Consider the following 26,426-nt stretch of genomic DNA (forward strand, 5'->3'; position numbering starts at 1 on the left):
ATTGGACACTTAACATACTGTGGCACCCAGGTGCGCAAGTTCACTTTTATATTTTATTTTTATTTTTTAAATGTTCATTTATTTTTGAGAGGAGAGAGAGAGAGAGAGAGAGAGAGAGACCATGAGCAGGGAAGGGGCAGAGAGAGAGACTCCGATCTGTCAGCACAAAGCCCAAAAGGGCGCTCGTACTAGCGAACCATGAGATCATGACCAGAGCCTAAATCAGACACTTAACTAAGTGAGCTACCCAGGTACCCCCCAAGTTCCCTTTTAAAAATGAACAAAAAACTAGGGCACTTGGGTGGCTCAGTCTTTTGAGCATCTGACTCTTGGTTTTAGCTCAGATCATGACTCCAGGGGCATCAGTTCAAGCCCCACATGGGCTCCACGCTTAGCACAGAACCTGCTTGGGATTCTCTCTCCATCTGTCCCTCTCCCTGACTCACGCTCTCTCAACCTCTCTTCTAAATATACTTTAAAAAATTAAAAACAAACAAAGTAAAACTAAGTTCTTTTCTATTCCTGAGCAGTATCTTTAAGAAATACATGCTTGCCTGAAATCCTGGAATGTTCTTCCTGTGATTATGAATTAATTGGCTCTGTCCAATGCTTTAGGTTCCAGTTCAAATGCTACCATCTCAGAAAGGCTTCCTCCTAATATTCTATGTAATATCATTATCCCAGATAATCCTAATGTATTTTTTCATTCAATTTACTTATTGTGCTTATTATAACCTGCAATTATCTCATTTATAAGTTCCATTATCAGCCTTTTGTGTCTTCTTTATTATTGGAATAGAAGGCTCATGAGTTGAGGGACAGTAATTTATCTGGATGTTAAACATTCTCTTGCACAAGTAGAAAATCAACAAATACTTGGTAAATAAATAAATAAGAAGATGGTTAGGGGCACCTAGGTGGGTCAGTTGGTTGACTGACTTCGGCTCAGGTCATGATCTCAGCCATGAGTTCAAGGTCCATATAGTACTCATTTGGACAGGTGCCCACCACTGGAGCTATCAGTTGTAATTGGGAAGGGATTCTAATTGGCTTAGTTAGGAACAGATGACCATCCTTGAAATAAACAACTTTAGGAAAATATTGAGTCATATTATAATAGCATGCTCATCTTTTGGCAAATATATGCAAATAAATTATCATAAAGGGTCTATAATGTAAGGATGTTTATCATCATTGCAGTAGTGAAATATAAGAAAACTAGGAAAATAGGTCAAGAGAAAGATCACCTAAAAACGAAGGCCAGATATATTACACATTTAAAAAATAATGTTCTAATATTCTGTAAATTAAAAATACTCTTAAACATAAACATAATGTAACTTTATAACTTGTGAGGCAAGAGGGAAAAGTTATAAGAGTAAAGGAAAAGGAAATAGTATCCAATAAAGCATAATGGGTAGTTTTACAAATATTTGTAGTTTTTACAGATCTTTTTTTTTTAAATATTTTATTTATTTCTAGGAGAGAGAGAGAGCGAGAGAGACAGCGTGAGCAGGGGAGGGTCAGAGAGAGAGGGAGTCACAGACTCTGAAACAGGCTCCAGGCTCTGAACTGGCAGTCAGCACAGAGCCTGACGCGGGGCTCAAACCCACAACCGCGAGGTCATGACCTAAGCCAAAGGTGGACGCTTAACCGACTAATCCACCCAGGCGCCCCTACAGATCTTATCTTCTGAAAGCTGAAGAGAAAATCAGTCATCTAAAAAAATGAAAGACGTATTTCCAGGGCACCTGGGTGGCTTAGTTGGTGAAGCATCCAACTCTTGATTTTGGCTCAGGTCATGATCTCACAGTTCATGAGTTGAGCCCTGCTTTGAACTCTGGGAAGACAGAGTGGAGCCTGCTTGGGATTCTCTCTCCCTCTCCTTTTGCCCCTCCCCTGCTTGTGCATGCACTCTCTCTCTCTTTCTCAAATAAATAAATAAATAAACAAAAAAACAAACACACTTAAAAAATATATCCTGGTATTTTTGCCTGGGTTAATAAAATGGAAGAGAAAAAACAGTTAACACATGGATGGTAAAAATTGCAAATTCAATGTCCATCAAATAGAAGTTATAGAAAGATAGGATAAAGAAAATGTGACAGAATAGTGGCCAGAATAATAAAATCTTCAGATAAAGCAACAAGTCCCAGATTAGGAAATGACAAGGAGAAACCAGATTATTTAAAGGCATATAATTTCTCAAGGCTTTTTCACACTAAAGAGATATATAAGATAGGAATCACAGCTTCAAATCTTGACAAGCTAATAAGATAATCATAATTGAATAAGATTGTGAGGAATTAAATCCTCAAATAATGAATGATGCTGGGCCATCTGTTTAATTTACTATACTTGCTTTTTCTCTCCTCCAAATGATTGCAGTTTATTTACTCCTCCTACCCCCTCGATTTTAATAACTGGGTTAGATTAACAAATGATTCCAGGAAATCTCACCTAAGGAATTACCCTTACTGTCTAATGAACATCCTAAAAATGAATCTTTAAAGTTTGTACCCTCTTCTCCTTTTCTTCTCCAAACAGATGAGTTTCCAAACCCTTATATGGCTCCTGGAAATTTCACCCAGGTCACTGATTTTATTCTCACAGGAGTCTCAGACCTCCCAGAGCTCCAGATTCCACTCTTCTTTGTTTTCCTGCTGATCTACGGGCTGACCGTGGCCGGGAACTTGGGCATCATCACCCTCACCAGTGTTGACTCTCAGCTTCAAACCCCCATGTACTTCTTCCTGCGCCATTTGGCTATCATCAATCTTGGCGATTCTACTGTCATTGCCCCGAAAATGCTGATCAATTTTTTAGTAAAGAAGAAAACCACCTCTTACTATGAATGTGCCACACAGCTGGGAGGGTTCTTGTTTTTCATTGTGGCCGAGGTGCTCACGTTAGCTGTGATGGCTTATGACCGCTACGTGGCCATTTGTAACCCCCTGCTCTACATGGTGGTGGTGTCTCCACAGATCTGCCTTCTGCTGGTATCCCTCACATACCTCTATGGCTTTTCCACAGGGATTGTGGTTTCATATTGTATCTTTTCTCTGTCTTATTGCTCTTCCAATGTAATCAATCATTTCTTCTGTGATATTGTCCCTCTGTTAACATTGTCCTGCTCTGATACTTACCTTCCAGAGACAATAGTATTTATATCCGCAGCTACAAATTTGGTCTTATCCTTGATTATAGTTGTAGTATCTTATTTCAACATTGTTTTGTCCATTCTAAGGATGCGTTCATCAGAAGGAAGGAAAAAAGCCTTTTCCACATGTGCTTCACATATGATGGCTGTCACGGTGTTCTATGGGACCCTTCTCTTCATGTATTTGCAGCCTCAAACTAACTACTCATTGGATACCGATAAAATTGCTTCCGTGTTTTATACACTGGTGATCCCTATGTTGAATCCCATGATCTACAGCTTGCGGAATAAGGACGTGAAGGCTGCTTTACAGAGATTTCTAACAAATTCATGCTACTCTTTTAAATTAATGTAATTTTTAGAGCTCTATAGGTAAATGAAGAGATGGTTAAGATAGGTTACCATATGTCTGAGAAAGCAAACATTAGGTGGCTGACTTGTAAATTTGCAATTAATCTTGGGAAGTAAAAGGAGCTAGGATTTGGAAAGCGTTGAATTAAAAAGTAAACTGGCGTTTTTGGAAATATGAGGTTGATACAGAAACAAGAATTATTCATTAAATTCATACCCAATTTTGAAAGAAATATTTCCAGGAATCGGGAGAGATAGAAGTTTAAAAAATTAAATAAACTTGAACAAAGTAATAAAATATGGCCAAGAGAAGTAAATTGATCTTTCTTATCCTTTGTTTTGTTTTGTTTTTTGTTTTTTTGTTTTTTTGTTTTTTGCTTTGTGCCTGAGTATGTTGAGGTATAGTGGATCACTGTATCTTGGAAAACTATAATCCAGATAGCTAATAGCCTCTTCACAGGCAATTTAGTAAAGTTAAACTGAAAAACATATTTAAAATAAAACTTCTTAGTCAGAGTGGCTAAAATAAGCAAATCATAGAACTCTAGATGCTGGCGAGGATGTGGAGAAATGGGCACCCTCCTACACTGTTGGTGGGAATGCAAACTGGTGAAGCCCCTCTGGAAAACAGTGCGGAGGTTCCTCAGGAAACTAACAATAGAACTCCTCTATGACCCCGCAATNGTGTTTTGTTTATTTTTGAGAGAGATAGAGAGCATGATTGGGGGGGGGGACAGAGAGAGAGGGAGACACAGAATCCGAAGCCAGGCTCCAGGCTCTGAGCTAGCTGTCAGCACAGAACCCGACGTGGGGCTCGAACCCTCGAACCTTGACATCATGGCCTGAGGCAAAGTCGGACGCTTACCCGACTGAGCCACCCAGGTGCCCCCCCCCTCTTTTTTACTATTTATTTAGTTTTGAGAGAGAAAGGGGGAGAGGGAGATCCTGGGATGTCTAATTATATAACAATACAGCACATATATTACACACAATAAAGAAGACTGATATTTAGAGTAGAGAAAAGGGAAAATCTTACAGAATCCAGTACATTTATGAATCAACATGAAAATATCAATGACTGTACTCTGGGTCTTTCACTGGAAAGTTATATTAATTATATTCATTGCGTTAAAATAATTTCAATCAGGGGCACCTGGGTGGCTCAGTTGGTTAAGTGTCCGACTTCAGCTCAAGTCATGATGTCACAGCTTGTGAGTTCAAGCCCCGTGTCAGGCTCTGTGCTGACAGCTCAGAGCCTGGAGCCTGCTTAGGATTCTGTTTCTCCCTCTCTCTCTCTCTGCCCCTACCCCACTCACATTCTGTCTCTCTCTCTTTCAAAAATAAACATTTAAAAAAGTAAATAAGTATTTTTGATTCATTAGTAAAATATAATATTTTAATTACATTTAGCTTTGAATGCCTTGTTCAGAATCACTACTGTGGTCCTCAGAATTTTGTTTGTTTTTGTTTTAAGTGTTGTACTGTACATAATGGACAAATATCTCAATACCAAACCCCAAGTCATGCCATTTTATAACAAGACACAAGCAGAGATGCAGTATTTATCCAATTGTGCCAGATGTGTTCCCCAATTCGGGAGGAGGAAAAAAAGTCACTATATATTCAAATAATTATTTAATATATGGAACACAGAGTTCAAACATATACAATTTCCTATCTCGATCCCTAACTGGATCTTTCCCTAGCATGATCATCTTTAATACAATGTAAGTAGGACATGATTTTTAAGGATTTGCTATATTTTATCCTTCAAAGTGTCCTTTTAATACATCATGGAAAAGAAATGTAAGATTCCATCTTTTTCTTGGGGTGCTTGGGTGGCTCAGTAGGTTAAGCATCAGACTTTGGATCAGGTCATGATCTTGTAGTTCGTGGGTTAAATCCCCATGCTGGGCTCTGTGCTGACAACTCAGAGCCTGGAAGCTGCCTTGGATTCTGTGTCTCCCTCTCTCAATCTGTCCCTCCCCAACTCATGCTCTGTCTTTTTTTCTCTCAAAAATGAATAAACATTGGGGCCCCTGGGTGGCTTAGTCGGTTAAGCGTCCGACTTTCGCTTAGGTCATGATCTCGCGGTTCGTGGGTTCGAGCCCCACGTCGGGTTCTGTGCTGACTGCCAGCCCGGAGCCTGGAGCTTGTTTCAGTCTGTGACTCCCTCTCTTTCTGACCCTCCCCTGCTCTCGCTGTCTCTCTCTCTCTCTCCCCTAGAAATAAATAAACCATAAAAAAATAAAAATAAAAATAAATGAATAAACATTACTCACAAAAAAAAAAGATTCCATCCCTGTCTTCATTATATTGCAACTCTGTGTAAAATATTTGCTCAAAGAAAACTAAGGTGCAAATTTTAATTCATAACCAGTATATAAAACTCACACATCCAAAATTCTTTCCCCACATACTAAATTGACAACAAATTTCTTATTAATTGTCTTGGTCAAAGTGACTAAGATGGAAACTAAAGCTCAGAGCTTTTACTAAATGTCCTGTGCATACAGTATTAAGGGGTAGGTCCTTAGAAGAATTACATACTCATTTCATAGGAAGTTATGGGAATTTTTAAAAGGTAATTCATACCTCCCCTTTAAAATGATTTTCAAAGATTGACACTAATAATCTACTACCACAAAAATATTATTTTAATTAACTAATCATAATAATTTAAGAGTTAGGGGAAACTTAGAACAATAATATTATACTAAAGGCAGAGATATAGATATGCAATTCTTCAAAAACAGGCAGTCACATCAATAAATCTTCAAAGCTGCCTTGAGATACCAACTGAGCAGGGACTGTAATTTTTCGATAATCTCGCTTACATCCTGCTCTGAGGCAAGGTCTTTTGGGACAAAGACACTGATAAATACACGCAGTCAGCTGCTATTCATACCCATTATGAGGAGAAATAGGAGCACCTTCCACCTGGGTAGGTAAAAAGAATATATTTCAAAATGGTGCTCTTTGACTTATAGACATGTGACAATATCCCGATAGCAGCTCAAGATAAAAATTTTAAAAATAAATTGAGTAGGGGCCCCTGGGTGGCTCAGTCGATTAAGCATCCGACCTCGGTGCAGATCATGATCTCATGGTCCTTGAGTTCAAGCTCAGCATTGGGCTCTGTGCTGACAGCTAGGAGCCTGGAGCCTGGTTCAGATTCTGTGTCTCCGTCTCTTTCTGCCCCTACCCCATTCAGACTCTTTCTCTCTCAAATAAGTAAATGTTTTAAAAAGTTTTAATTAAATAGAGTATATGACATGAGGGACTAGTGCATTTTGTAAAACGAAAATAATAAAGTTTTCTCTAATTTTACATTAGTTACATATATATAACTTGTGTGTGTTTCTTTTTAGATTTAAAAATATATTTATACATACATGGTTTTCTTTTTAGATTATATATATTTTATGTGTATTTTATTTCATATATAATTTCTTTTCAGATTAAAGAAATTAAAATTTCCAGTTTAGAATCTATGAGGAACTTTGGAAAACTCAGGCCCATGATTTACCAGATTATAATCTATGCCAAAATTGTGTTTTTGCATTTATTGTAGCTAGAGAATTCACTCTAGAATTCACTAAGAGGATTAGTGCAGAGTATATTGGACAAAGGTCACCAGTGTTTCTTTAGAAATATTTTCCAAAGCAATGACTATAGAATAAGAATAAGGGAAAGAAATATTCAAATATAATTATTATGATATTAATCTCAAAATAGTTAACCCAATGCTAATATTTAATTCTTTATTATCTGACATTTAGAAGAAATTGCATTAGGAAATGACAAAAAACCAGCATGGCTCTTGATCTTAAAATGTCTAACTAACATCTAACAAGGGAAGAGGTATGGATACAGATGGTTGTTATACATGTGGCAAGAACTATAAATGAATGAATGATGTCTCAATTGATTCTAGAAAAAAATATGAAATATGTTAATATGGGAAGCAGCTCTTCATGGAATGGATGATGTTTCAGCAGGCATTAAGGATAAATGAATTTTCCTTTCATCATCCATTTTTCTTGTAAAGAAGAGTACAGTAAAACCTTGGATTGCAAGTGACTTGTTCTGTGAGTGTTCCACAAGATAAGCAAACATTTCTAATAATTTTAACTTGGTAAATGAGTGATGTCTTGCAATGCAAGTAGTATGTGATGCTGTATGGCACATGACCACAAATGAACCAAAGGTTTTTCTATCTCTCTCTCGCTCTCTCACTGCAGGTGATCATCTCCCATGCTCAGATGCTCAGTCTCAGGCCTTGATGGTCAGGAGAAATCAGTGATTTTTCAGAATGCTGGCTGGAGCCCATAACTGGCACTAGTGTATTTTTTGTCATTTTAAAGCACCTATGGACGGTGCTTTGCTTTTCCATACAAGAGTAATGCTTTGCTTCATTCTAGATCATTGGATAAGTTCTTTGTTAAAGTTGCAAAAAAAAATAAAAAAATAAAAAGATTCCATTGAGCCAATAAGATTGCAGTGGTTCTGTTAGTGATAGTGAAAGTTGTCCTACACAATAAACCTCCTCTCATCTCCTTCACATCAACCATGAATATTTTCAAAGGTAAGTGCAGGTTAATTGTTTGTCTTCATATTTTGTATTTTCTTTATTATTTTGCAGTATATTACAGTATTGTAATTCATTTCTTATATGAATATTTGGGGTTTTACAATGAATCATCTGAGTTTCCATTATTTCTTATGGGGAAATTCACTTTGATAAACAAGTGTTTTGGATTACAAGCATGTTTCTGAAATGAATAATGCTTGCAAACCAAGGTTTTACTGTGCTAGGAACTGCAAGATCAAAGTAGTGAAGAAAGCAAGGACATGTTGTAATTGACAAGTGACAGTAGGAGACCAGTTTGATTAATTGGACCAAAGGATGTCTCCTGATGGTAGAGAATTGAATGAACTTGGGATAAAAATATTAAGGGATGAGATTGTAAAAGGTTACATACACTCTTAAATATAATTCATGCTTCACTTTTAATACAAAGTAAAGTGGTTTATATGTACAAATATCAGAGTTTCGTGTTTTGAAGTGGAACAAAACAATTGAGAAGAAACGAGGCCAGAAAAATAAAGGAAATTGAGGTAAAGCTTTCTTCCCAGTCTAGTCTACTGCCTGTTGTTTAGCTGCTCTGTTTTCAGACAGTAGTGCTTGGAAATTAATGGTTCTCAATATATATTGTTGAAAGAGTAAATAGGTGAATTGACAGGCTCCTAAGGAAGTAATGGTTGGACATAATCACAACAAGAATAGAATGTGCACATTCTTGCTTATAGACCAGGGCAGAAGGTGTTACTTAGATCCATTTATAAGTAAGTTGCTCCTCTACTCAGGTTAGTGAATTTGGTGATGGTGTGTGTCATGCTACAGTGTAGCTTTTGGAACTGTTTGTATCTACGAGTAAGAAGACCATGATTCAATTTTTAGAATCTTAACCATAGTATTTCAATTAATTAGAATAGAACAGATTCTATTTGAACATAAAAGAACGTGCAAGGTAAATGCATGCTGGGTAATGAGAGTATTTTTCTGGATATATTTATTAGTTTCATTGCCATTGGGTAATAAGTATTTATTTCTGTGGTTTGTAGCACAAAAGGTTGAATCTGAAAACGAGTAGCCTACAGAAGTGCCTTTGAGCAGACCAATAAATAAAATTTTATGTTATGCCCCCCCCCCTTTTTAGAGTTTGGGAAGAGAAGGGAATCTTAAGCGCTGAGGATAGAGCCCAATTCCAAGCTCAGTCTACAACACTGGGATCCTGACTTGAGCCAAAATAAAGAATTGGAAGTTCATTTGACTAAGCCTCCAGGCACCCCATTATTTCCCCTTTTCTCTTTCCTTTCTTCTTTTAAAAAACATTTTGTTTCAGAATGGCTTTCAATTTTAATGTGCAAATTAGATATTTGGAATCAATATATTGCTAATTCTTATTTACCTCATTTTCCCTGCTGCTATAATAGACATTAAAACTCCATTAATATTAAAGTTTTAGGAAGAAATGTACAATTTATTTAGGATAAAATTAAAATCAAAAAGTAATCCTTGCAAGTGTTTCTTACCACACAGTGTTTCTCAATAAACATACTGATTGAAACAAAACAAAAATAACTAAAATTCATTTTTGATAAAGTTAATAATAGTTGTAAGAGCTACAAAACAGCTAGTAGTAAATTCTGAAACAAGTTTGAAGAAACATAAGTTTTAATTGTTTTGTATATTTATTCCCAGTTTAATTTCCAGAGTGTATAAAGCAGTTTGTATGAGCTTATCCAAGAAAGATTTGTTTGCATTTCTCAGGTATAAAGATAAGACAGAGAAATAGAAGGAGAGAGAAAGAGGGAGAGAGAGAGAGGGAGAGAGACAGCCAGGGAGAGAGGGAGAGTAAAAGAAAAAAGAAAAGGAGGAGGAGGAGAGAGATGACATTTAACATTAACATTAATAGTAAGAACACAGTTCTATAATTTTTACGCTTTCCTAAAATACATTTACATAAATTAAATATTTAGATGTTCAACAGTTCAATTAGGAAAGTCAGTCAAAATGAATAAGAAAAATAAATATCCAACCTTAAGTAAGAAAATGAGAATTAATACAAAAACATAATTTAAATCTATGTTTCCTTAATAAAAGGTAAAAAAATGAAAGAAACATAAAATGATTTATAAAGAGACATAAATTTCCAAATCTCCTGGAAAGCAAATATCAATTTATTCTCCTTTGTAATACATCATAAAGTTTGTCAGTGTTCATTCCCTTGGGCCGCATAGGTTCATGTTTCAGAGATAACAATGTGCGTGCAGTAGCTAGAAAGCAAAATTTGAAAATAGTGATGAGAAATGGTCTCTTGAGTCAAAAACTTATGAGTGTAAAACCAAACTACCTATACTCAGCCCAGTCATTTGATTTTGTTTCAGGTGTTACTATTTCAATTTCCCCTTTCTTGTCTGTAAAGTGGGCATAAAAATATGATTTTGACATAAAGGTTTAGCAAGATCAAAGGAGACCAATAAACATCTCATTGTACCTTCCCTATCTACCCATTTTTAGTATTTGAATATTTAACATAACTATGAAGATTAGTCTGCCACCTAGAAGGGATTCTGAGTGACAAATTTAAAAATTAAACAGAAAATAGAAAATATGTTTCTGTCAGCTTTGGGACAATGTGGATTTGTGTCTGCACAGGTACAATGACAGACTCATCAGGGTGATACCACTGAAGATATATTTTCCTTTATGTTATTATGTTAACATGTTTTTCAATAAAAACAAAGATTTAAGTATTTTCACAAGTCACAATATAGTTTTAAATAGCTTAACTCACAAGACCTTTGAATAGAAACCAGGACAATGTGAACTATTCCATGGGTCCCATCTTTCTGTAGACAACGGATTTGAGAAAAGAGATATCTGCCTTTCCCACACATAACTCTTTCCATTTTCCATTTGATTCCCATAATCACAATATGCTAACAATCACTGTCTTAGCAACTAAACTTCTTTACAAGACAGTCAAGTGTAAAATACTACTCATAGGAACAGCAACTTGAATTTAACTCTTTTCTCTGCTTTCCTATGCAGATGCCTTGGAAAGATATGGCTCAGATAAATTGCACCCAAGTTAAGGAGTTTATTCTTGTGGGCCTCACAGATCAAAAGGAATTAAAGATGCCCTTCTTTGTGGTTTTCTTATCTATCTACCTCTTCACAGTAGTTGGTAACCTCGGCTTGATCCTAGTCATTAGAACAGACTCAAGACTCCACACACCGATGTACTTCTTTCTTAGCAACCTGGCTTTTGTTGACTTTTGTTACTCTTCTGTCATTACACCCAAAATGCTTGGGAATTTCTTGTACAAACAAAATGTTATCTCTTTCAATGCTTGTGCTGCTCAGTTAGGCTGTTTCCTCACTTTCATGGTGTCTGAGTGCTTGCTACTGGCTTCCATGGCCTATGATCGATACGTGGCCATTTGTAACCCTCTCCTCTACATGGTTGTAATGTCCCCAGGAATCTGCATTCAGCTTGTGGTTGTCCCCTACAGTTATAGCTTCCTGATGGCACTATTTCATACCACCTTCACCTTTCGCCTCTCCTACTGCCATTCCAATATCATCAATCATTTCTATTGTGATGATATGCCTCTCCTCAGGCTAACCTGCTCAGACACTCGCTCCAAGCAGCTATGGATCTTTGCCTGTGCTGGGATCACGTTCATTTCCTCTGTTTTGATTGTCTTTGTCTCCTACACGTACATTATTTCTGCCATCCTGAGGATGCGCTCAACTGAGGGAAGACGCAAAGTCTTCTCGACATGTAGCTCTCACATGCTGGCGGTCACCATATTCTATGGGACTCTTATCTTTATGTACTTACAGCCAAGCTCAAACCATTCCCTTGACACAGATAAGATGGCCTCAGTTTTCTACACAGTGATCATTCCCATGTTGAACCCTTTGATCTATAGCCTCAGGAATAAGGACGTGAAAGATGCCTTGAAAAAGGTCATTGTCAGTGGAAACCAGAACTTATGTTTATGAAGTTTAAAAAAAAAGAGTTGAATAAACAAAAGTGGACTTTCCTTCATGACCTGATTTTTTCCTTGATTAATAAAGCAACTAGGGTGACTTGATCTTAGTTGGTGGTCAATAAACATTCACTGTAAATTAAATGCATCCTCTGAATTCTTCATAAACAAGTTTGATTTCAATTTAAAGTTTATATGTAGAATTATTATACGTACCAGCAGAATCTACATCATGTTATTTCTCAAATGAAAAAACAAATATGTGTGTGTGTGAATATGAATATGAAAAGGTGGGGATTTATTGTTTGTTTGTTTGTTTGTTTCTCATCTGATAGCCACATAACTAGGTACTGGCCAAGAACTGACAAATGGGAAGACACCTTGAACACTTAGTTTAGGATCATAAAAGTGCTTTAATAATATATTTATGAGTCCATCAATAATATATTCCAAATTAAATGCCAAGAGGAAACTATAAACCACTGGTTTCAACTGGGAGTGATTTTCATTAGCAATGTCTGGAAATATCACTGATTTTGACCATGACAACGTGGCATAAAAGAAGACCATTGGTACCTTGAAGGTTAAGTCAGAGGATGCTGACTAAATGCATTACCTACAATGCACAAGAAAGTCCCTCACAGAAAAAAAAAAAAGAAGAAAGAAAAAAAAGATCCAATCCAAAATAGTAATAGTATCAAGGCTGAGAAAGCCTGCCCTTAAAACTTTTTCCTAAACAGTTGTTGTAGAGATTTTATTTGGATCAAGTTGGTTGATACTACTGTTCAAGTCTTCTATAGCTTCAATAACTTTCTCGTTATTTGCAGAATTATTGAAAGCTATTAAATTCTCAGTTAAATTATGTTTTTACCTTTCTTCTCTGCTCTTTTTTTCATACATTTTGGGGTACATCTGTCAGCTATACATGAAGTCATAAATTTACTGATTTTTTTTTCCCTTTTATCATTATTAAATGCTCCTCTTTCTTTCTGGCAGTTTTTCTTGTCTTAAAGCCTATTGTTTTTAATTTTAATATAAGCAATCCATATTGAGCCAGACAGCTCAAAATTCTTTCAAATTTATACAAGGTAGCCAAGTTCCCTCAATCTTCTGCTCTCAAACATATATACCTAATCCGTCAAAGTGATCAGCACACAAAAAGACCTTCCATTTTAAAAGACGTACCTAGTTGAAGACAGTTGTTATTTAGGATTTAATATCACTATAATTTTTGTTTTAAAATTATTTCTTTAGTGAAATAGTATTTGCAATGGATTGCATCAAGGCTCTGTCTGTGAACCATCTTTGGTTTGTTCTCAAACTTTAGTACGCATTTTGGAAGTCTTGTTAAAACACAGATCACTGGGTCAAGCCCCAGAGCTTCTGACTCAGTAATTCTAGCATGGAGCCAAAGAATTTGCGTTTCCAACAAGTTCCCGAGTTGTCTTGATGCTCTTTGTCCAGGACTACACTTTTTTCAAAAATGAAATCTTTTATTAAATGTTTATTTATTTATTATAAGAGAGGAAGGGGGAGGTGAGCAGAGGGAGAGGGAGGGAAAATTTTAAGCAGACTCCACACTCAGTGCAGAGCCCAACATGGTGTTCAATCTCATGACTGTGAGCTCATGACGTGAGCCAAAATCAAAAGTTGGATACTTAACCAACTGAACCAGGTTTGTCCAGGACCACAGTTTAATAACCACTGCTTTCTGTGATCCCTTTACCTTATTTGTATGGAGTATTTTCCTTCTCAAGAACCAGCACCTACATCTCTTTGTTGGAAAATGATATCAGGCTTTGTGAAGATGTTTTACCTACATGCCAGGTGACCAAGAAGTTATTGGGGATTTACATCCCACAGAAGATAGCCCTTAGCCAATGACTGCTATGTGCAATGGAGATAAATCCTCAAGCTTTTTTGCCTATTCATTAGAGCAGTCCCAAAGTTTGACCTACTCTGTCTCCAAAACTCTCTCATGGAATCTAATCAAAGTTCCCATCATGGGACTTTGGTGATACACCCATGCTTGGCCTGTTTCCTTTGCCGCATTTCCTACTCAACTCAATAACTGTTCTTGGGAGCAACTCCTAATAAATTACATTTATACAAATCACTGGCACAGTGTCTTCTTTTGGGAAAACTCAATTTAAGATAGTATTGTAACTTCTGTATATTACATTATTTGTATAATTTAACAGAAAGTAATGCCACTGAAGATAAATATATCTTGAAACATTAAAATTGTATGGCATTCATTAACTTTTCTCAGCATGCTGAGTTTTACTTGAGTATGCCCAGTACCTCTTATCACAAATGAATTCTTAATAATAATAATTCCAGCAACTCTGGTTGAATGAGACAGCAGGCACTAAGATTGGCCCTGTTGTTCTTCTTAACACATTTTGTAGATATCTTCCTTTCGGTCACTCAGCAACATTTGAGTGTCTCACTTATTTATTTTTTATTTCTTTTAATGTTTTATTTATTTCTGAGAGAGAGAGACAGCATGAGCAGGGGAGGATCAGAGAGAGAAGGAGACACAGAATCCGAAACAGGCTCCAGGCTCTGAGCTAGGTGTCAGCACAGAGCCCGATGCAGGGCTCGAACCCACAAGCCGTGAGATCATGACCTGAGCCAAAGTTGGATGCTCAACTGATCTGAGCCACCCAGGGGCCCCTTGACTGTCACACTTAGACTATGTGTCTAAATGTAGTCTATCGTCCCTTGCAGCCTATAATTCTCTGATTTTTCACTTTCTCACAGGCTTCGTAGGACTTTGACTTTGCTGATGGAAGTCTCTTCACCAATAGTGCACCAGACCCTTGCCTGTAGCTCCCCCATTCCTTATAACAAACGTGTCCACTTGTACCTCCAACGTAAACAGGGTAATTAACTATAGTTGCACTTGTGCGAACCTGCAGTTCACTAAGGCTTCTATTGCATTGTAACTGTAGAATCAAAGATTGAAAAGGAAATTTTGATTCTTGGAAAATTTGAGATCTGAATGACTAACATGATTTGGAAAATCGTTGTCCTTTTCAAATGTTCACAAGTATAATTTTTTTCAATAATACTGCTAGGGGAAATATGAAATTGGGAACATGCTGTGTGGGTCTGATTTAAAATTTGATCCTATGTGCTATTGAAATGAATTTAATTTTAATAACATATTTGGAGATCCAAGGTTCCCATTGTCATCATTATCATAATTTGTTATGATTTGTTCCACAAGAGGAAGTTTCATAATAATTATATTAACATTTATTTTTAAAAAATTTTAATGTTTATTTATTTTTGAGAGAGAGAAAGTGCAAGCAGGGGAGGGACAGAGAGAGAGAGACAGAAACTGAAGCAGGCTCCAGGCTCTGAGCCTTTAGCACAGAGCCCAATGCGGGGCTTGAACTCATGAACAGTGAGATCATGACCTGAGCCAAAGTTGGATACTTAACCGACTGAGCCACCCAGGCTCCCCTTAACATATTTATTTTTAAAGGGCTCAACCCAAGTTGTCTCAGAACACTCTTATTACAAATTGAAAAAGAAGATGGGATAAATGAGTCCCAATGGTACTTTCTCATGAGAGATGCCATGAAACCTTTCAAGTTCTCCTGAGCTTTCACATGAGGATGGAGAGAGAAAAAGAAAAAGGAAACTCCCTAACACTCTACACAGTGTTGAAGAAAATTTGCCACTGGAGGACTGGAGAGAGCTCTGTGTGCATATATATGAAGCTAAACATGAGTTCATTCTGACATCTTCTACTCTAATCCAGTACTCCAAGATTCATTCCAGACTTAAGGTCATGTTTCACTGTAAAGTCCACTTCAACAGTGAGAAACCTAGATCCTTCCACTTAAAAACCAGTTAGTTCTTTGTTCAGCTCCAATATCCCTGTAGGCTGATTTCAGAATTGTTAACTAGAATGCCCATAAGAAACAAATTTGTAAACTCGAATACAGAGTTTATATGTAGTCCCTTTTGTCTATGACTTCACAGTTCCTAATCAAAACACTGGTGTCCAAAGTTGCCTTGGTCAGTTCATCCCACATTTCAGTGTGGTTATATCATAAATTTACAACAGAGCTGGATACATTTGTCAGAGTATGCATTTCTTCCAGGTATTTGCCAAAAACCTCATTAATTTTTTATTTGTTTAGATATAAAATTTACTTTGGGGTGCATGGTTTTATGTATCTGTGACAAATAATGCAAATGCATAGAGTCAAGTAACCAACCCTCAGTAACATGCAGAACACAGTCTTCACTCTGGAAGTTTCCCGATGTGTCTCCTACTCAGTATTTCCCCCCCCCCCAGATTTGGTCAACTAAGCTGAACTCTTCTACTTAAAGATTTAAAAATGGAAAGAATGTTTTTGTTTTGTTCTGTTTATCACTTAGTGTTTACTATCCACAATGAATTTGAATATATAAGAAAAAATGCAAAAAAAACTACAGAAAACAAAAAAAAGGAAGATGAAACATTCACTGGGAAGAGCCTTTGATAACACATATAAAACTAGTATCAAAATAGCAACATAAAAACACAGTTTTAACAAATTATGGTAAATAACTACACTTCATTAATTTGAATTCAATCTAATTTAATTATATGTATGAATTTAAATAGAAGATGTCTTAGGTTTTGCTCTAATATCCTAGACCAAGTCATGAAATTTATAAAGAGACATAAACAAGAATAGTGCATTTTGCCATTTGTATTAAGTATGTTTGCCATCTTAAAACAAAATTAAGTACTATATATTCATAGAATAATTATTTAATATTTCATACATCATTCATATCTATACATATGTTCTAATTAACACTAACACAATGTGATCATGCCAGGCTGTATTTGTATGAAATTGCTTCTTTTTTGTCTTCAGTGAACCAGATGTATTAATGCATCATTCACAACCAATGTTAGATATCCTTCCAACACCATCATTATTATATTGAAGCCCAAAGTTATAGTTGCTAGTGATATAAACTCCTTGCTTTGGACCCTAGACATTTGTACCAAATGCCTTACTACCTTCTCACTTACATCTTTTAAGGTTATCATGTATAGTTTCAGTTGTATGTTTCACCTCCTATCTATTCAATCTCTCTAAAAGATACATCTGGGTTTTCTGGCACATCCTCAATTAAATACTGGTCTCCCTAAATTACTAAGAAGACAACAGAAAGTTTGCCATATTGGTAAGAAAGAAATAATTTCATAATTCCCCTACCCCCGGCCAAAGAAACCTTTTGCAATGTAGAGGATTATTTTGTTTCCACCACAAAGACATTGCTTTTGCAATCTCAAGCTCCCATAACAAAATTCATAAACTGGGTGGCTTACCCATCAGAAATTTATTTTTCATAGTTCTAGAGGCTGGAAAGTCTAAGATCAATCTTCTGGGCAATTTGATTCCTGGTGGAAGCTCTCCTTTTGGCTTGTAGGGGGCCACTATGTCAGTGCTTGTTTGCATAATCTCTTCTTTTATAGCATGTGGGAGTGGGGAGGAGGAAGTACTCTGGTAAAGCTTCTTACAAGGGCATGAATTCCATCATGAAAGCCCCACCTTCATGATCTTATCTAACACTAATTACCTTTCAAAGGCCCCATCTCCAAGTACCAAAGATTTTTTGTTAGATCTTCAAAGTAGGAATGGAAAGGAGGGATACAATTCAGTCCATAGCAGATGTGTTTTCCCCTAATGAATGAAAATTTGTTCTTCCTGCACACTCTCACATGGCCTTACATGGACTAACTAAAGAATGTGAGTGATCCTTAGATCAAGTCATCAAGGAAATGAAGTAATAGTTCATAAAGACAGCCTGAAAAAGAAGACAATATGCTTCATGAACATTACAAACAGTAACCCAAAGAAAAACTATTATGTGTTAAAATGTTCAGGAATAGGTTCTTGAGAGAGTTGCCTAATTAGTTCTTTGAAAGATATGTTGTAAGAAGGGTCACAAAATAATTCTTATTTTCCTTTCAAAGGTAAATTCAAATCTTATTACTGGGCAACAACAACATGAACACAATACAGTAATAAGGAAATAATAGTATTTCAAAAATTAGGGAATATTAGGGAAATAATGTCATACTAAAGAAAGAGCTATTGGGGCACTTGGGTGGCTCAGTTGACTAAGCATCAGCTCAGGTCATGATCTCATGATGCATTAGTTCGAACCCCAGCAAGGGGCTCTGTGCTGACAGCTCAGAGCCTGGAGACTGGTTGGGATTCGGTGTCTCCCTCTCTCTCTGTTCCTCGCCCACTTATGCTCTGTCTCTCTCTCTGTGTCAAAAAGAAATAAACATTTAAAATTTTTTAAAAAAAAGCTCTAGATCCATAATACCATTAAACTAGAGAATCTTGTTAATTGACCTGATCCTTGGGATCCCTATGGGGTATGGACTGTAATTCTTCTGATGATATACTTGCATCACATGTCTATGTAAGATCCCTTGGGATAGAGTCACTGACAAAACCCTACTGTTTGTTGCCATCCAAACTCACCTGGAGAAGAAATAGGAATATTCTCTCACCAGGTAGTTTTGAAGACTGTCTTTAAAATTAAGATCAAAATGAGTATTTTTAAAATGAAGTAGACTAGACTGGCATTGATTTTAGAATAAAAAGACTTCAGGTGGCATGTTTTGAAATAAAGGTAAAGAGTGCTTCCTCTAATTTTATTTCAGTTATATATATGTGCCATTATATAAAACATATTTCATATTAATTTGAAATTTAAAAATGAGATCTCCAAAATAATGTCTATTCAACCATTTGGAAAAGTCAGGCTCTTAATTGACTAGGTTATAATCTATTGAAACCATCCTTCCCTTTTTTGTGAAAGCTAGTCATTTACCCATAATGAGAGATGAGCACGTTAAAATCAAGTCATCAATATTTCTTTAATATATCTGATACAACAAAATAACACAAATTATAAGCAAAGGAAATATATATTAAAATATTATTAGATAAAGTCGTATTTCATACCCCACTACCAAGCATATAGAAGGGACTACATTAGAAAGTGAAGGGAATCTCAATCTATTAAGAAAAGAAATATAGAAACAGATGACTACCACAAATGTGAGATAATATGTAAATGAGTTATGTTTAAAATGTTTCTGGAGCACAAAAAAGAAAACTGGTGGGTAATGCAGCATGGAAATTAGGAATCAGGGAAGTCTTTACAGGAGAGGTGGGATTTTGATAAGAGCTTGAAGGATAAATAGGAGTTTCCCCTCCAGCTCTCCATCACCAGGTGGAGAGGAGCACATATAAAAAAGCACATATGGAACTAAGGAAGCCCGTAAGGCATGTTGTAACTGAGAGCCGCAAAGCATTCAAATTGGACTATGTGTGTTTGCTGGGACAGAGGGAAGAGATGTGAGTGGAATTTGAATATAAAATATCATAGGTGAGGGGCACCTGGATGCCTCAGTCCGTTGAGGGTCTGACTCGATTTCAGCTTCTGTCGTGATCTCAATATCATGGAATGGAGCCCAAAGTCAGGCTCCACTCTTAGCTTGGGATTTTCTCTCTCTCTTCCTCTGCCTCTCTCCTCACCTCGCTCACTCAATCTCTCTCTTCCTTTCTCTCTCTCAAAAACAAAAACAAAAAACATGGGTTAGACAGTAAAAGACCATATATAATATCCCTTTAAAGATACTTGCATACATAAACGTATGCTCCCTTCAAGATAAGATGAATTGGCGCACTGAATTTCTCACAGCTGTCAAACAGTGAAGCCTTACTCAGCCTCTTGGGATGTGAAAACATTTCCAATCACATAGTTGCTCAATTACTTCAGAATGGAATTTATATATTTGTGGGATCACTAGTTAGGCTTTTAAAAGCTTAATGACCTACTCATGCAATCATGGTAATTGGCAGCTATGATCTAATATTGTCAAAGAGATTGTCTTTGTCCCATAGAAAGCAGTAGACACACACACACACACACACACACACACACACTTAATAAATGTATTTCTGATTTCTGTATTTATGCTTTATGAAGAGCATCTACCTTCTCCTGATGTATTCTGTCATCTGTTTCCTGACATAACAAAATATAACTAGGCTATGTATTTCTCTTTTGTTAATTATTCTTTGCTGAGACTGTATTTGAGGATCTAAAATTTTAGGACACTCTTCTCTGTCTTTAATTTAAAAGACACATTATACATAAAATTTTATGGCTATCTGCATTCAATAGTAAGGGATTTTCTGTTTTTCTTGTTAAGTAACCTCTGGGTTTCAGGACCTGGAGGTATCTTAGGCTGACCCTTAAGCACCGTTAACCCTGGTAACAGTGAATTTTCAAAGTGATTACACTGCCTCCTCGGTACATCTACCTTTTAATGTATCAGGGGAACAATTTTTAACATAATATTTTCTATTTTAAAATGCATTTGCATCTGCCCTAGGCTGGGGGTAAATAATTTCTTTTAATATTAACAATCCTTTTAGATATAAAACAGCATCATTTATACATTAGTAAACTGAGGAACAAACTGAATTTTTGCCATCCTAAAGCTTATGTGACTAGAGATTAACAAAGCCAAATTCAAATACAGATCCCCCAGTTTTATCAGGCTTCTTTCTACTATCCTTCTTGGCTTCAATCTCAATAAAATGCTATCTTTCAATAGTCACCTCTCATTCAAAGAGCAATTGTTCATTATAAAAATGTGAAGTGGGCTGAAAACTTGAGTGCATTTTCTTTTTTTAATGATGAGATATAACAAGTTGAATGAGTCCCAATGGTAATTTTGCATTTATCCCTTAAGAAGATTACATGTGCTTTAAATTTCAGTGAACATGCCAAGAAAGTTTGAGTGCTTTGAAAAGGGACACCATTACTAGTACATTGTATTGCCATGATTGAAATTCTAGCTTCATATTTTTGTTAACACTGTGATATAATGACTTATAAGAAATATTTATTTCTCAGATATATTTGGTCTTCATTCACAGTTCCTGAAAATACTTCAAAGCCATCAGGGTGAAATGGGTGTCTTGTTATGTTAATGATGTAATGTAATTTATGGACCCCACCCTAGAGTGGGGGCTAGTCACTGGGTGGACTAAGCTGTGATTAAAGGATTGGAGCTTTTATTCTCTTCTCTGACCTCTCGGGACTTGGGGAGAGGGACTGGAGTTTGAATCAGCCAATGGCCAATGACTTAGTCAGTCATCATCATGTAATGAAGTCTTCATAAAAACCTAAGAGAATAAAAAACCCCCAAAACCTAAGAGAACTGAGTTCTGACAGCTTAGGGGGCTGGAGGCAGGAGGGAGCTAAACATTACAATTAATTTTATTAAACTGGATCTAATTCTCTTCTCTTCATTCAGAGTCACCAAAGGTATATGGCCCAGATAAACTGCACCCAAGTAACGGAGTTTATTCTCATGGGCCTCACAGATCGTCAAGAGTTGAAGATGCCCCTTTTTGTGGTTTTCTTATTTATCTACCTTTTCACAGTAATAGGTAATCTGGGTTTGATCCTAGTCATTAGAACAGACTTAAGACTCAACACACCGATGTACTTCTTTCTTAGCAACCTGGCTTTTGTTGACTTTTGTTACTCTTCTGTCATTACACCCAAAATGCTTGGGAATTTCTTGTACAAACAAAATGTTATCTCTTTCAATGCATGTGCTGCTCAGTTAGGCTGTTTTCTGGCCTTCATGACTGCTGAGTGCTTGCTACTGGCTTCCATGGCCTATGATCGATACGTGGCCATTTGTAACCCTCTCCTCTACATGGTTGTAATGTCCCCAGGAATCTGCATTCAGCTTGTGGTTGTCCCCTACAGCTATAGCTTCCTGGTTGCACTATTTCATACCATCCTCACCTTTCGCCTCTCCTATTGTCATTCTAATATCATCAATCATTTCTATTGTGATGATATGCCTCTCCTCAGGCTAACCTGCTCAGACACTCGCTCCAAGCAGCTATGGATCTTTGCCTGTGCTGGAATCATGTTTATTTCTTCCCTTCTGGTTGTCTTTGTCTCCTACACGTACATTATTTCTGCCATCTTGAGGATGAACTCAGCTGAGGGCAGGCGCAAGGCTTTCTCCACATGTGGCTCTCACATGCTGGCGGTCACCATATTCTATGGAACCCTTATCTTTATGTACTTACAGCCAAGCTCAAACCATTCCCTGGACACAGATAAGATGGCCTCAGTCTTCTACACAGTGATCATTCCCATGTTGAACCCCTTAATCTACAGCCTTAGGAACAAGGAGGTGAAAGATGCTCTGAAGAAAGTCATTGTCAATAGAAACCAGGCTTTTGTGTTCATTAAATTAAGGAAGTAACTTGAATAAATATAAACAGGCTTATCTTCATGGTCTGGTTTTTCCACTTAAAAAACTATCAGAATACCTATTTTTAATATGTAACTTCTGTATATGTGTTAACTGTACAATGAAATTTTCAAAATATTGTCACTTAAAATGAGTTTTCAGATATAAAAATAACTATAAGAATTTATATCCATTCTCTCATTTTTTAATGGAAAATGTATTCAGAATAATTAAGTTTTGGTCCACAGGGAATTATTGATTTTGCCAATTCTCAAATAAAAGAAAAAGCCTCTAATTTGCTACATAACTAGTTATGGGCAGAATATGGATGAAAGTTCAGACTCTTCACCTCTCCAAAATTCCCGGTTTAGAATTCTCTGGCTATATTAACAAAATCCCACATGAAAAGCAAAGATGCATAGTATAAATATTTTCTCCTTAGTTGCTAATTTCTTAGGGAAAAATACAAATAAGCATCTGACTCTTGATTTTGGCTCAGGTCATGGTCTCATGGTTAGTGAGTTTCAGCCCCACAGTTGGGCTCTACACTGGTGGTACAGAGCCTGCTTGGGATTCTCTCTCTCTCCGTCCCTCCCCTGCTCACACTCCATCTAAAAACAAACAAGTAAACAAACAAGTAATACATAAGAAATGTCCAGACTGTTCTCGCAGGTTTATTTAGTAGGTTTATGAGTTACCCACTATGCATGACATATTTGAATTAACTTGTAAGAATTTTCTTCTTTCCTAATTTTATTCAACTAAGAAATAATGTGGAACTATGAATTTACTGAGCTCAAAGATAAACAGGAACATATAAGGCCAGCTTTGTGCTAAGTTAAATATTAAACCCTAGGCTTTAAATTTATTATTTAAAATGGAACCTTAAAAACTATATTTTCACATTTATTTGAAGTTACATTTTTATTATAGCATCATTTTCACTATATTTATAACAGAAGACTTTTCCACAATTGTAACAAATATATCTTTCCACAGATACAACATTATATACATTATAAGTAATAGTTTTACCCCTTTCTTTATTGCATTGGCTAGCACACTAAGAATAATGTTTAGTCAGAATTATGATTGTTTTAATTCTCAGTTGAGCTGAAATGTTTAGTATTTAATCTTAATATATTACTCTGAAATGTGCCCCCATCTCTTTTATCATTGAAATATTTTTTTGTTATACCTATAATCCTGGGTTTTCATTGTATAAGCGATTCCACATTTTACTTCAAGACATTCTTCTTCAACAATCCCCTAGATCACTGAGCATGTTGGAGTTTCTGCCTGGAGCAAATCCGTTCAAGTCACAACTAGGCAGTATTGAAACCTGAGAATGGCCCATAGGACCAGTGAGGATTATCTTTCCAATATGGTCACTTTAAAATAAGTATGAGTTAAGTTCTTAATGCAAGAAGTGGATGATTATCCAGCATTGACGTTCCAGAGATTAGAATATGAAATGCTTCTACACGTATTCCATGGTGGAAGGGAATAATTCGGAAGCAACTAAATTCATCCTCTTGGGACTCATACAAAGTCCAGAGCTTCAAGCCCTTCTTTTCGGGATCTTTCTAGTGATCTACTTAATTAACGTCATAGGTAATCTTGGGTTAATTATACTAATTTATATCATTTCTCTGCTTCACACGCCCATGTATTTTTTCCTCAGCAACCCAGCTTTTGTTGATTTGTGCTACACCTCCTCTGTCACCCCTAACACCCTGGTGAACTTTCTCCAAGAAGTTAAGAGAATAGCCTTACCTGCTTGTGCTACTCAGTTGTGTTGCTTTATCATATTTGTGGTTTGTGAAGTGTATATGCTCTCAGTCATGACTAATGATAGGTATGCAGCCATTTCCAACCCTTTACTCTATACCGTTATTCATGAACAGAAGGGTCTGTATTCAAATGGTGGTTAGTACATATTTGTATGGCTTTTCTGTGGGACTCCTACAGACAATGCTTACATTCCACTTATCTTTCTGTATAATAAATCACTTCTGTGATGATATTCCCCTGGTTGGTCTGGCCTGCCATAAAACCCATTATAAAGATATCAAAGAAGTGATATTGTTCACACTTGCTGGTTTCAATACCCTTTTCTCTCTTTTTATCATCCTCATCTCCTACATATTCATTGTATTTGCCATTCTGAGGATTAATTCGGCTGAAGGCAGACAAAAGGCATTTTCTACTTGTGCCTCCCACCTGACTTCCATCACCATATTTTATGGTATCATCATCTTCATGTATATGCAGCCAAAAACAAGGCATTCTCTGAATACTGACAAAATAGCGTCTGTTTTCTATATTGTGGTACCCCCCAGGCTAAATCCTTTAATATACAGCCTGAGAAACCCGGAAGTCAAAAATGCTTTGAAGAGAATTATAGAAAAGGTGTTTTCTACTGTAAAATAAAAGATTGGTAGTCTAACTGAAAGGCCTCAGAATTGAGATGCAAAATAAAAACAAAAACAAAAGAAACAACGTTAAAAAAACAGTTATTAAGTTTTCTACGTTAGCATACTATTAGTAACATGATTTTGTATCAATATACAGTGAACGGTAATTTTCTGATTTTATTTTTTATTATTATGAAAATTATGACTGCTGAAATTATTGAAGTATATGAAAATAAAATAAATTCAATTGCAAATAGTAGGTTAAATTTTGTTCCATAGATTATTTAAAATAATTTTATTTTCCATAGAAAAGTTTTGACTTGAACACTCCAACTCATGGCATTGATAAAAACCACATCTAGTTCAGATCACTAAAACAATTAAAGTTACTAACATTGTCTATGAAACACACACACACACACACATTCCCAGTAAGATGCATCTGAAAAAACTGATGCTTCTGATGACCTCACAGGGACAATGGCATCAATGCTGGTAGAACATCTAACAAAAAGACTAAAAGAGCAAACTTGAATTTTTCCAAATGACACAAGTCCCTCAGAGCAGAATAGGGTCTGTGGATTAAATAGTAATTCTGTGTCAATGTTAATTTGCTAATTTTTATAATAGGGCTGTGGTCATTTAAGAATACCCCTGCTTTTAGTAAATATACACAGATAAGTATACAAGAATAAGGAGACATTATGTCTTCAACTGATTATCAAACAGCTCAGGATTTAAAAATGTGGCAAAATGTTAATGTTTGGGGAAATCTGGGTGAAGGGTGTACAGGAAATTTTTGTAAAACATAAGCATCTTTTCTGTAACTCTGAAATTATGCCAAAATAAAAATCTAAAATAAAAATAAGACCTTCAGTATTTATTATTTTATTTTAGTCTTTTAGTTGATTGGTATCTTTTGGCACATTTTTCATTGTGACGTTTCAGTTTCAAATTCTTTGTAAATCTTATAAAATTCTAACTTTGTATAAACAATACAAACATTTTGATGAAAGTTCATTAATTTTAATAGTGTGAAGAGAAAACTTTGTTACATAGATTTGTAGACTTCTGTATTCTGGCCAAGAGAAAAATTACACATTGAAGTTATACACAGCTGTCACTTTTAATCAGTCTGCAATAGGTCATTGCAAAATTTTGTCATGTACAGTACTTTGAGGAAGACAAGCAAATTTCATGTTTGTGAATTTATTTCATACTTCCTTTTTCATGAAATAAACTTCAGAAGTAATGTTGTTCAGAATATTCTTTTTTATTTTAATTTTTTAAATGTTTTACTTATTTCTAAGAGGGAGAGAGACAGTATGAGCAGGAGAGGGTCAGAGAGAGAGGGAGACAGAATCCAAAGCATGTCCAGGCCCTAAGCTGTCAGCACAGAGCCTGACATGGGGCTCGAACCCACAAACTGCGAGATCATGACCTGAGCCGAAGTTGGACACTTAACTGACTGAGCCACCCAGGCGCCCTGAGAATACTATTTTAATGTTTGTTTTATTTTTGAGAGAGAGAGAAAGAGCATGAGTAAGAGAAGGGCAGAGAAAGGGGAGACTCATTGTTTGTGAGTTCGAGTCCT

The 26,426-nt window shown here is 36.2% G+C and overlaps 4 protein-coding genes across 4 annotated transcripts; all 4 read left to right on the forward strand.

Moving 5' to 3' along the window:
• Positions 1 to 2,567: 2,567 nt before the first annotated feature.
• On the forward strand, positions 2,568 to 3,515 carry LOC144243822 (olfactory receptor 8J3). The gene has a single exon (XM_077778961.1). The coding sequence runs from the start codon at positions 2,568 to 2,570 to the stop codon at positions 3,513 to 3,515; it is 948 nt and encodes a 315-aa protein (XP_077635087.1).
• Positions 3,516 to 11,147: 7,632 nt separating this feature from the next.
• LOC144243820 (olfactory receptor 8U9-like) lies at positions 11,148 to 12,092 on the forward strand. Its single transcript, XM_077778959.1, has one exon. It carries the CDS (start codon positions 11,148 to 11,150, stop codon positions 12,090 to 12,092), a length of 945 nt encoding a protein of 314 aa, XP_077635085.1.
• A 9,375-nt stretch (positions 12,093 to 21,467) lies between these two features.
• On the forward strand, positions 21,468 to 22,427 carry LOC144243816 (olfactory receptor 8U9). The gene has a single exon (XM_077778956.1). It carries the CDS (start codon positions 21,468 to 21,470, stop codon positions 22,425 to 22,427), a length of 960 nt encoding a protein of 319 aa, XP_077635082.1.
• A 1,472-nt stretch (positions 22,428 to 23,899) lies between these two features.
• LOC144243830 (olfactory receptor 5AL1-like) lies at positions 23,900 to 24,848 on the forward strand. Its single transcript, XM_077778972.1, is given in 2 exon segments — positions 23,900 to 24,313; positions 24,315 to 24,848. Coding segments are annotated over 2 exon segments (939 nt in total). The 5' UTR covers positions 23,900 to 23,908.
• The last annotated feature ends 1,578 nt before the right edge of the window (positions 24,849 to 26,426 follow it).

This window comes from Crocuta crocuta, unplaced genomic scaffold (assembly GCF_008692635.1).
Source record: "Crocuta crocuta isolate KB4526 unplaced genomic scaffold, BGI_CrCroc_1.0 scaffold511, whole genome shotgun sequence".
Lineage (NCBI taxonomy): Eukaryota > Metazoa > Chordata > Mammalia > Carnivora > Hyaenidae > Crocuta > Crocuta crocuta.